This window comes from Coturnix japonica, chromosome 1 (genome assembly GCF_001577835.2).
Source record: "Coturnix japonica isolate 7356 chromosome 1, Coturnix japonica 2.1, whole genome shotgun sequence".
Taxonomy (NCBI): Eukaryota; Metazoa; Chordata; class Aves; order Galliformes; family Phasianidae; genus Coturnix; species Coturnix japonica.
In genome coordinates, this window is record NC_029516.1 from 48,555,311 (window position 1) to 48,568,051 (window position 12,741).

The window sequence follows — 12,741 nt, forward strand, 5'->3', positions numbered from 1 at the left end:
AAGGTATAGACACAGCACTTTTATGTATCTCTTCTCTAGTCTCAAAACTAAAGCTGAGCTGTTCCATTTTCCTTGCAAAAACCACTGTCCTTTATTTCCTTCACTGGCTGATCGCTATTACTGGTATTACCAGCTAGAGGAAACAAAACTCTAGGGTTCTAACATCTTCACACTACACAATTAGAAACACCACTTACCTTGCATCCACAGCCCAGATGATAACGATGATTCAGTCCTTTACGCTGGGACAGAGTCAGTCTGTCCCATTTCTCATACCAATTGCACAGGCCAGTGTAAACCTTCCCTTCGTACACACGGCCTTGAAAACAGACACACAGTCACAAGTTAGCACTTCTCAGCTCAAGCACTTTGCTCATTTCCTGAGACCGCTAATGCTCTCAACATGTTTGGCTTCAGTCCCTGCTCAACAACTGCTTTCTTTTTGTTAACTGGCTCGGGAATTTCTGACCAGAAAGATTACAGCACTTCTGTAAGTTAGGACTGCTGTGCCAGCTGTAAGCACCAACATACAGGTGAGTAATACTGACAAGTTTGTCTCAACAATAGAGCAACGCTAAGTGAATTGGCACCTTCAAAAGGACTATCATATCACTTATCTCCTTGCATCTCTTATCTCAGCTGTCTGTACTCAGAATAGGATGGGCTGGAAAGGACCTTTTGGAGGTCATCTAGTCCAATCCCTTGCTAAAGCCTTTGGAGATACCACAACCTCTCTGGGCAGCCTGTTCCAGTGCTCTGTTACCCTCAAATTAAAGAAGTTTTTTCTCATATTCAGATGGAACTTTTCATGTTCCAGATTGTGCCCATCAACCCTTGTCTTTTCACTCCAAGACACTGGTGAACACCTTAATATTTGGAAGGCTTTTAACAGAGCTGTGTACACAGCTGCCATGTCTTTAGCAGCCATATGTATAGAATGGAAGATTTTGATTACAAAGTACATTGTCCTTTACCTGTAATCAGATACTGGTACTTGTTGACCTCCAGTTTCACACCACAAAGACTTTCTGAGGCTTCTGTGTAGATGTACTGAACATGTGGCATTATCTGGAAGCCCCTGTACATCTAGAGAAAGAATAAAAAGGCATTAAGTCATCGTAAGATAACAACTTTTCACTCAGATTCTTTACAATCTATGCTTCTGGACTGTGGCAGCAAGCAGTGAATTTTACTGTTTAGGGTGAAGGACTAACAGTACTAGCTGGATTCCGAGGGAAGTCTCCCTAACAATCTTCTCACAGGACAGAATACCCACCTGTACAACTCTACAGGGGGATCCCTTTCCCTGCTCTCATTAGTTCTAGTGGCACGAAGGGAGTAAAGAAGTACGAACGTAGCAAGCTCTGCCAATATCCTCAACAAGTTTTTTTTTTCCTTTATGTAGCTTATAATCAGGGAGAAATTGGTTCAAGTTTGGCTTCTTTCTCATTCATGTGACTTAAACAATTTCTTGTGAACAAGGGGATTATTTTCTTTTAAACAATGATCTTGTTTTCCAGTATCAGTGCTGTAAGAGCTTCAAGCTTTTGCTGCTTGATCCAAGTCATCAAGCCAGATGCCTACTTCTCAGATGCCTAGCACACACAACTCCTGTTGACCTCAGCAAGGATTTAACGTTTCTCTAATGAAAGCAGAAATAGAATTCTACTTAAAATTAGCCTGTTATTGATGGCTGCCATGAAAACAATATCATGTATACATAATTCCTCTATGCTTCTTCTCCTTTTTCATAATCGTTAAGTGGAAGCCAAGATGCAGTTCAATTTAACTGAAATATGAACTCACAGACACACTGGCAGTTGGAGTCAATCAGGAATTAGCAAGTGTCCTTATCTGACTTGACCTTACCACTGCCATTTAGGGAAACTCATACATACTTGTTTAGTAGTATAAAGAGTCTGTGCATGGCAATGAGGTAACCATTACAAGCATACACTGAACCCAATAAATCATATTCTTTTTTTGAAACATTGAGGATAATTTTCCTCCAAATTTCATCTTTAGAATTTGGATATTTCAAATTATTCAGGCTCTTTTTCCTCCCCTGCCGCAAGATACATGAGTTGCCAACATTAAGAAGTTAAAGGAAAACAATGGAGGGCAGAAAGAATCACAATTTCACAGTCTTTCTTAACCTACCCTTTTCTCTGTTAGCTTTGTTGGTAGAGAAGACATTCATATGCTAGATCCAGGTACTGCATATACAAACAAACAATAAGCTACAATTTTTCTATGTGCATTTTTCCATGTCAAATCACCTTACGGTTATCCAGGGAGTATCCTTACTGACAGTACTCCAACCAGCCTTTTATGCAGCTATCACAGTTCAGTAACAGCACTGCTGTGTACAGTAAAAGACATTCCAGAGGGTTTCTATTTTCCAGCCTGCCTTCTACGCCCAACAAATATGCAAGGAAAGCATTTTTTAAAAATTAATCATACTGTAAAAACAGAAGCTCAGAGATCATGTTTGGAATAAAGCACTATATTCTTAGCTCAGCAAAGCCTTACACTGAATATAGAAGAACTGAACCTTGCCTCATCTCTACTTTATTCCTGCAGTTTTATTGGTATGGGATGATCTACTCAGAATTTCCAATCACCATTGAGATAGCTGAAGATCTAAGTGCTGGCACAGGCACCCTATGTGTCCTTGGATGAGTTATTTAGTCTTTAGTGCATTTTCATTCCTCATCTGCAAAACAGCTCTGCCTTGCTTCACAGGGGTAGTACTGTGGGGAAACGCATGCTGACTGAAGATCGTGTGTTCAGACCCCAAGCTAGTGGTCATCACAGCAAGAAGCTATGATTGCAGCATCTAAGCAGATAAGACTAGCTAAGATAATGGCTGAGGCTGTCCAGTCTTCTCCACCACAGAGAGCTGGAGGCCTGGCCCATGCAATACAAGTGACCTGAGTCACTCTGACTGCTAAGCTTCAAGGAGCATAGGACTAATTAAGGATCTGAGCTACCTGCACAAGCTCCTCTTGTAAAAGAGGAGTCACAATCTAGATTAATCATTCTTCAGAAGAACATCTCAGCCCCTTCCTACAGGACCCCTGCAGTCCAACTCATTGCATCTTCTGCACCAGCAAGCTCAAAATAATTGCCCCTGAGGTAACACTGAAGTGGCATCTAGTTTTTTACTCCCATGCTTAATTTCCAGTTCACATGAGCGTCAGGGACAGCAAGCACCGCCAGGGTTGCTGAAGGCATCATGCCCGGCCTCCCTCAAAGCCCTCAGCAACAACCGCCATGCTAACAGGCCCGGGGCTGGGCCAGACAGGGCTCGCCTCACCCTCTGACAACTGGGAGGAAACAGAAAATTCCACAATCTTTTACAGATGTCCCCTTTCAAAACAAATAAAGCATTTTCTTTTTTGGATGAGCTAAATATCCTGGAAGTGCTATTAGGGCAGTCAGAAGAAAACCAACCACTAAACTAGCCTCTCTTCTAACTGCTACCCTCGGAGTCCTCCTGTCACCACAAATGTGTATTTTCGGAAACAAAATGACAGGGAACAAAGTATTAGCAAGTGTCACATGGTGATGCCTGCTAGTGCTGCTCTATTTCCAGCTGTGTCAGCATTCCCTTCACAGACCCATACTACCCAACACACATGCAAGTACTGTGGTGGCTCCTACTGCATGACTAACTTCTGCCTGTGATGTGATGGTTCTCCTCCATTCCTCCCATGTGAGGTTGTGCTAGATGCCATAGCTTGGAGTCATCTTGCCAAAATTCATCTGCCTAAAATCTAGGTGCTTCACAGGAATTAAACACCCTCTCCAGTCAAATGCCAAGCAGGTGCCCAGGGAAGTGGTGGAGTAACCATCCCCAGATGCGTTCAAGAACCGCGTGGATGCAGCACTAAGGGATCTGGTTAGTGGGCATGGTGGGGATGGCTTGATGGTTGGACTAGGCAGTCTTAGAAGTCTTTTTACAACCTTAGTGATTCTATGAAAGGCAACTCCAGAACAACTCAGCCCATCACAAAATAGTTGCCTACAACTGGTGGGCTACATTACACTTTACTGGTTCCTGTCTCTCTCCATTGACAACCACAAGAGCAGGGAAGTCTTAACATCTCATCTTAGTCCATCTAAAATCAAACAAAATGAATCCCACCCCACTTCTTCCCTCTTCTGACTATCAAACTTCACCCCCTTTGGCTAATTTTGCAGATAAGCTACAAATCAAAGAAAGCCTCCTTGCTTCTGGCAGCTTGTGCTAAGTGCTGCCATGGTTAACCAGCACTGCGCGTGCACATGGAGAAGAAGGATCCTGTCTCCTTGTTTCCTTTGCTGTTTCCTGAAATAGCTCTGGGACCATGCTCAGAATGCACTGCAGCAGCACAGAGCATACAAGGATTATATCAGTCCTGTACAGACTTCTGATATGTGATCTTCAAGTATTCTTACATTATCTGAGAAAGCAATAAGAAGTAGGGAGTGCTAGAAAAAGCACAAGGCCCTTTCAGACAGCAAGCCTGAACATTAGAAAGCCTGGCACTGTTTTGAGCCCGAGGGCTGACCTTGTGCTCCTGTTTAGGCCCCAATCTGATTTAATTACGAAATTCAGCAACAAGTTCAGCAGTGTTAGTGAGAGCAAGAATCAGTCACAGCAAACTCTAGGAACCCGTGAAAGAAATATAACTGATTTCCTTTTAAGGCATTCAGTGCTTTTCACAGGCAATTCAGTGCACACAACTAGGCTTAAAAGGCTTGTTTATTTTTCATCTGCAGGTGCAGGCAGGTTTATAGGTGGCCAAAAAAAAACACCACTGACATTTAGTTTTATCTTCAGAATTGTTCCCATGCAATTGCACAGAGCCATAGGCTGCCTTCATTTTCCTTTCAGTAGGAGTACAGTCAGTTTTCACTGGGGCAAGCAAGAGATATTTGCTGCATCGTTCTCATGTGGAGCTAAATCCTTCTTCAAACTGAATCCTCTAAGCTCAGCAGAAAGACAGCAGGGTTTTGGTGAAGTCACTTGGTTTGTTTGCTTATCAAGAACAGCGTCCTTGGGACATTCCAGTTCTACTGAGCACTTCGACTGCTTCAGGTTCCTTTCTGCCAAAGGTCTGTGCAATGCAACATCTCACCAGCCCATCATTAGTGCAGCAGGGCATAACATGGCAATAGAAGCAGCTTGCCCAATACTCAGTCTTCCCTTTAAAATCACTCATGTCCTTGCTGGACATGCAGCTTCCCATCAAAATGCTGTGGGACTTCTACTGCAAAAAGACAATTGTTCTCTTGTGGTCTTGGCATGAGGAAGTTACAGATTACTGCGGTATCTACTATAAACACCATGGTGCTGTGCTGCAGGCTTAATTCAAGGAAAACAGCCAGGACAGGCTCCCATGCTTTAAATAGTGACACAGTGGTGTCTGTTGACAGTAGAGTAGCTCCTGCTCTGCTCACCTTGCCTGGGCTTGTGCTCTAACCCTTGTCAACAGAGACAAAGATGCCTTTTTTACTTATTGCGCTAACACCATTGCAAGCTCCTAGGTAGATGAAAAGCACTTATTTAATGCTGTTCCAGAGATTTTTGACATTGCATCTTACTGGCTGACAATAGGACAGGCTGCATTGTTACCAGATGGAGTATGAGCTGGTTTCACACCCTATGACAGTTTCCAAGGCTCACAGGAACATCAGTGTGCCTCTTACACAGTCAACTACACTACACAAAGATGGATCACCTTCTTTGTTCTGACAGTGGAACACCAACCACTTGGACTGAATTCTGAGGGAGTTATTAGCATTACACCACCATCTTATGACAGATTTCCCAGAAAAATGTGTTGCACTTTTCTGAGCCATATTCATTTCCCTTCTTATATCTTGGCTGTCAAGATATCTTCATGAATGTCATCTGATGTCAAGGTCATGCTGACCTTGCTCCTCAGGTGAAGCTGGGAGGAAAACTAGGGGCTCTTTCTGGGACAAGAAGAAACGTTATTTTGTTCACAGTCTTGCAAAGCAAGTGCTTTACATCTGAAATCTCTGTGCTCAGGCAGAAGAGCAGTAATAATAAATAATTAAACTCCTAATAATAATTTTTAAAAAGAGGGTAATAACTCACTTTGGGACTATTGTTATTCTAGATCACCACTGTAGTTCCTCCATAGCCACATGTTAGAAATGAAGCACAGAACTGAGAAAGGGGGAGGGGAAGGGCCCTGGACAAATGAGGGTGAAATTAGGAAAAGAACAGTTGATGAAGTCAATGCATCATAGTTTTGTGAAGTATACCAGTTGAGCTAGACAGTAAAAGCTGGAAAAGAACAGCAGAGAGTGCTGCAAGACTGGTTAAACCAGGGACAGCTGTCAAAAAAACAGAGTGGCAGCACTGTCCTGCTGCTGCCAACATAACCAGTTGCTTTTATGATACTAATAAATAAAAACAAAGTTTATCAAATATATATTCCCTTTTGAATCTTAGTAAGAAATTTTAAAGATAAAGAAAATAGTAAGCCCAGTACCTTGTGTCCTCTTAAGCAAAGTAGAGGCATTCCACTCTAGTGGAAGGGCTGTGCCAGAACCAGATTTGGCCACGTGTGCAGTTTTGCGATAGTTTATGCAACAGGCTTTGAGCCTCCTCCTCCCAGTTTTGTTGCTTAGCTATAAACTGCCTTATAAAGAGAGTTACTGTTATGAGGCAAGCAACTGTTTTTTCTGAACCTTTACTTTGTCTAATATGTTTCAGATTTCTTCAGAGTCTGCCAAGCTTTTCCTTTCCCTTTTTTTTTTTTCCTCCCCCTAAAGACATAAACCAGTCTTATGACTGGAATAGCACAGCCAAGAAAAACAACATAGAGCTGATTTTTAGCATTACATAACATGGGGGTCAATTTAAGGAAAAAAAAAATAAAATTCAAAGCAACAGGTTGAATGCAGTTTCTACACCAAAGAGATCAGGGCTCTGAAGACAGGAAGTAGAGAAAGCAGACAATTGGTGGAGGAGATCCACCTATTTCCACCTACAGAGTCAACAGCACTTCCAAGCTGATGATACTTGAGAGCAAAAATGTTTGCTTTAGCTTTACATAAGAGATTTTGCTATAAGATTCCTTCGCTCTTTAAGTGGGGAAAAAAAATTACCATTGTGGTAACTGGTGGTCACAAAGAAAACAAGGCAAGAAGAGCACATTTCCAAGGCTGGCAGACCCCCCAGCACTGTATCTTGAGCTTAATAGAGAACACTGCACTAAAAAGCTTGTTTCCACAGTATTACACTGTTTACGTTGAACACAAACATGACTCCAGTATCTATCATCCTCTACTACCAGATATGTTAACAATACAGGAGAAATGCAGGTATGACTGCGTGTCAGAAGTGACCTTTCCTTGCTATTTTCCCACGCCTCAGGCAAATTTCTATCAATTGCTAGTTACCTTCCATTCTGACTAACAAAAAGAAAGTTGAGGGGCTGTTTCTTTAAATAGGCACACAAGCTTATTCATTAATAATTAATTCATGTTACTTAGAACCATTATTAACTTAATTAATAATTAATTCATGTTACTTAGAACCATTATTTTATCTCAACACCCATGTGAAAAGTCTGCAAACATACCTTCATCTGCTTGACTGTGTATCGCATTGTTCCAAATGGTCCATCTTTCATGAGCTTCTTCCCCACAACTTTAGCACGGATCACTGTCATGAGAGAGGAAAAATACAACTGATAAGTAACTTTGCATTTAGATACAGAAACCATCACAAGATTCAGGCTGGACCCTCCACTTCAAAAAAGCCACTCAGATAAACTGTTCTGTAAAACAAAACTCCAGGCCAACATTCCTTTTAATTTATTCTAGAATTTCACATGCAACAGAGGCATGTAAAATGGGATGCCAAAGAAAGTATTTATTTAGAGGAAATCCAATTAAGTGTGAAGACCAAGAACAAGCATTATTTGTGTTGAAATCCCTCTCCAATTTGAAAAACAGATTATAGCTGGGACCAAGACAAGGTAAAAAGAATGTTTGCACCAAGCCAATGGTATAAAATTAATATTGAATGCCTTGAATCTCAACATACAGAATTGCATGAGAGGTGCCCCATGCAGCTTCTGTTTCCCAACAACCCAACAGCCCAGTACAGCACACTGCAGTGTCTCATATCTGGGGACTTCCTACAGCAGCTTGTCTCGAGGTACCACAAGACTCCCAATAAACAGCTCTCTCAAACAAACAGTTAAGGATTTTGAGGTCTGTCAAACAAATCTAGCAGGTAGCTTACAGTCAGTGCTTAGTGAAGCACTCTCCCACTTCTGTATTCTTTGGGCATACCGCACAAACTACTGTTATATATATCCTCTTCTTTGAAATCACCTGATCATCACAGGAGGAAAGCAAAGCTTAGTAACACGGCAGGAATTATTCAGCTAAAACCCACTACCATAGAACAATCACATTCTGTTATAAAACCACCAAAAGTGGCTTAACTTTTACAAGAGCAGCAAAAAATGAGATTTGAGAAGACCAGTCCTGAGAAGAGTCACTGCTAGAAAACTGTACCCCAAAAGCCACTCAAGCCAACAAAAACAAACAAATGAGGAACTCAAAACTCTATGAAGAGAAACGTCAAAACTACAACATGCCCATGTAAATCCTGCCTCTGAAGTTATGCATCCATTGTGCTTCTCACCATGAGGGCCATGAACATTCTTCTTGTAGAGTAATCCAAATATTGCAACATGCTCACAACACTGTCTAATAAAAGCTCATTTTTTCATGGGAGGAGGTACCAAACACTTTTGCATGAAGCTTATATTGGTACAACACAATTGCAAACATATCTCTGCTGAAAATACAGCCCAGTGTTTCCAGAAAATCCTGCAACTAAAATGGACTACATATATCCCTCCTCCTGAGCCTACAAAGGTCCTGATCCTAACTCCCTGTGCAGGACAGAGGTATTCCTTTTACAGAGGTTGTACTAACGCATCAGAGACAACAATTCATAGAACCATAGAATCACCGAGGTTGGAAAAGGCCTAAAAGAACATCCAGTCCAACCGTTCACCTATAACCAATAGCTCCCACTAAACCATGTCCCTCAACACTACATCCAGTTGTTCCTTGAATACCCCCAGGGTCAGAGGGCATTAAGAAGTAGGAAAGCATGGAAGAGAGATCAACAGGTGGAGCTGCTCCTTAGCAAGTAGGAAAACCCAACAAGCAATTATATGCATTACAGCCATATATAAAAGCAGTAACAAAGTTCATGTACCCATTTGCTAGTCATACAGGATTTAAAACAAACACTTTGTTGGTTCTTGTAGGTTTCAGACAGCTGTAGAAGCACATAGAGAAATGGTAAGAAGAGGAGCACTGAGTTTTGTTTGCTACCTCGATCAAATTAATGAAAGATTAGGAAACTGTTTGTCCTCACTCGCCTAAAATGGTTCTTTCTAAATAATGTGAAAAACAGATTTAAAGAGACAGATCTAGTTACATGCACCAGTCCCTGGAAATTGTTCCATGAGGATGGTGTGAAACGAAGACAAGCCCATTCTGGTCCAATTTACATTCTGTGCCTTAGCCAGACTTCTCAAATAAACTTTAAATTCAGTAAGACAGTGCTGCTGGCTTTGATTCAAAGGTCCAACAAAACTTCTGTTTATTGAGTATCAAACTTCTTTTTTCTTTTTTCATGATTCTATTTTCCAATGGCAGTAAAAGCATACAAATTTGTACTATTTTGTTGATTCCACTATTTAACGAGCTGCCCAGAGTTCAATATACTCCCTCCTTCAGAAACTTCATAGCTACACTGCAGATGTCCCTGAGGATTGCAAACAGCTTCAGAAAACGAGGTACTTCCCTTTGTTTCCCCCAACCACCACCACAAGTGAAACTGCTATAAGCAGACGGCCTAAGAGTCAATGAAAAAGAACAGAATTTTGTTAATGCTCTGTGAAATCCAGGGTACTTCATTAGTAATACAGCCCATAGTAAAGGGTATGAAAGGTCTTATCTTCATCTGTTGCTTATCTAACACACCAAGACTGGAAAAAAAAAACAACTAGTGTTTGCCTAACATAGGATTATTAAACTCAGATAACTAACTGACAATGGAAAGAAACATATTAAAATGCAATTTTGCAAAACCCTAAGGTTGCCAAACCATGGTTAGCATTAAAGATGACAGGCACATTCCCAGTTGCTGACAAAATACCTAAAAATCTGTTTTCTTCATGTACTTAACTGCTAGTTTGGCAGCCCTTTAACTTTCTGGTTAAAGTAGCACAGCCACTTCAGAAAGAAAGCAGCTTTGATTTACGGACTAATCAACAGCTTCACCACAGGACCAAAGATTCAAAACACACATCTTCACTACCACATAACAGCATCCCAGATCCAGCGCTGCTACCCTTAAAGTCAGGTGGAAGGACCTGTGACTAGGTTAAGATGGCCTCATCTCTTCAGATTATTACTCTCCAGCAAGGATAGAAAGGAGCAATCATACCAGCACATTCACCTAGTGAAAGCCATTAAGAACCTTAGCGTAGGCTGTCACTCCAAGCCTCTAGCAAAGCGGGTCAAGTTGTCTGTACCTCAGATAACCTGCTTTTATCATCCAAACAGTAAGCTTTCAGATAAGTTCCTTCCTCTACCAAAAAGCTTGGAAGCAACAAGGAACTCGCCCTACCTCATTTTTCCCCATATTAAAGGAGAAATCAAGCTGTTAGCCAAGGAGCAAAGGATGCTCCAGTTTCCACCACTTGAGGATTAGATGCCTCTGAGTAAGAGGAAAACAATGTTTGATGGATGGGACTGCTCAGAGGCTGCTCTTACACATGCAGCTTCATCAGCCGTGCATGAAAGCAGACCACAAACCAGCCCAGAACAGGCTGCAGAACTGCAGCCACGTAAATGCTGCAAATTCAGTCCCTGATACATTGGAGAAATCAACTGTTTGCTTCTGAGGACTCCTACTGTTTCATCAGAAAAAGGCAAAAGGTGCTGTGAGTGCTCCCCTGAACTCCTTTCTCCCTGAAGTTCTGTTTAAGTCCTGCTGTTACTGATGGGAAACTTTATCCCACACAAGTGGTCACCAAAATAGCTGCATATTTTTAAACCACAATTCCTTTGATGTACTGCCTATAAAAATATGCAGAGATTAATGTTTCTCAGTACGTCAGGGTTTTGGGTCAGGTCACTTTGTGGGACTGGAGCAGTTGGCAAGGTCTCACGAGTGATTTGTAATTATTATGAAAAGTTAAATTAAATGGGGATATAAATCTTGATAAGCGTGGCTGCCATATAGTGATTCAGAGAGGAGAAACTGTATGGGCTGCTTGTCCAGCAATGATACAGTTTTAAAGAATGATTGGTAGCAGAGGGCATTATGGTCACAATGTGAAGACTAGGGCCACAAGTGAGAGAACTGGGCACACTTCACAAAATTATGAAGCCATTCCATCCAGGCATAAACCACTACTACATATGTAGCAGGAGCTCTTCTTCCCCCCAGCTGAAAAGCAAAGGCATATTTTGTCAATTCAAGCTTGTCCCTTATGGGGGTCAGCCACTAGATGGTGACACTATCACAAATCTCACATGAACGAGAGGGCAGCTGTACGTGTGGGAGCTAACACCCCGAATCCCAGTTGTATGTTCAGCCACACCATGAGAACCAGATGCTTCCAAGCAAGCTGGCTGCTTTGTCTTCCATAAACAGCAGCTTTCAGTGGAGGCATACTGCCTTCAGAGACCAGGATTTGCTCCAAACCCATCTCCCTTGTGACTAATGATTATGGAAGTCTCAGGAGAATAACACATGCTACAATTCTATTATTGTTTTCAGGATCTCCTACTAGTGTGCAATAGGGGTACTTTTAAGTGAGAAGTTTGGCTGAGCTGCACACTCGTTACATTTAAGCAAATGAAGGATGTGGAGGATTCACGTTGTTTACTAATGAAGACATAGGGGAGAAATAATTCTCTCAGTCCATTCTTAGGCATCCAAATAGCAGCGAAATAACATATATGCAGAGCATCAATGTGACCAGGAGGCTAAGAAAGGCTGTCTGTCCTGAGGCCACTAGCTACCCCAGCAGCTGGACTGCAGAACAACCCCTCAGCAGAAGGGTGTGCTTGGAAATGCTGTCTTGACACTAAAGGTGGGACATAATGTTATGTTCCTTTCCCCCATATGACCTGTTAGCCATTAACACCAAGACTCCTTGTATCCCTAATAACAGAGAGCCATAACTACAAGAGGATTGTGTCCTTTGGACTGGAAGTCTGGCCCAACTGTATGCAACCTCTTGGGAACCTGTTAAATTGCCTGGTGGCTGTAAGCTTGTGTGAGAAGCAAGCGGGTGGGGATGCCTCTGGAACAAGAAAACACCATCTCACCCTGTTCTCCACTTCCACAGCACAGCAGAACCACAGGGAAGATGATGATGGCAGCGGGGGGTTCATGAAAAGGCAAAAACAGATACAAATCCCTTGTCTGCCTGTAATTAAAGTCTTATCCTCCTACGTAACCAAAAGAGAATTATTAACATATTGAATTTGAAGGCTTCTTGCAAAGACTGAAGCTGAGAATATGATACAATAGAGGAGCTTTCTCTTGCCTTGTTCCACCACGACCTCCAGCAAAAGCCACATGAGCAAAGAAAACCTTTTTTGCATTGCCTTGGAATAATCCAAGGCCAGCAGAGCTCCTGGAAAGCACTGCCAGAGAAGCTCATC

The 12,741-nt window shown here is 41.9% G+C and overlaps 2 protein-coding genes across 2 annotated transcripts in view; one reads left to right on the forward strand and one right to left on the reverse strand.

The window, feature by feature from the left end:
* Nucleotides 1–12,741, forward strand: part of SYN3 (synapsin III) — a 191,556-nt gene that overhangs the window by 69,804 nt on the left and 109,011 nt on the right. The window lies entirely within an intron of this gene.
* Nucleotides 1–12,741, reverse strand: part of TIMP3 (TIMP metallopeptidase inhibitor 3) — a 36,340-nt gene that overhangs the window by 5,167 nt on the left and 18,432 nt on the right. The window contains exons 2-4 of the mRNA XM_015863707.2: nt 7,608–7,690; nt 975–1,086; nt 198–319 (exon numbers count right to left, since the gene is read on the reverse strand). Coding sequence (XP_015719193.1) covers nt 198–319; nt 975–1,086; nt 7,608–7,690 — 317 coding nt within the window. The remainder of the gene's footprint in view (nt 1–197; nt 320–974; nt 1,087–7,607; nt 7,691–12,741) is intronic.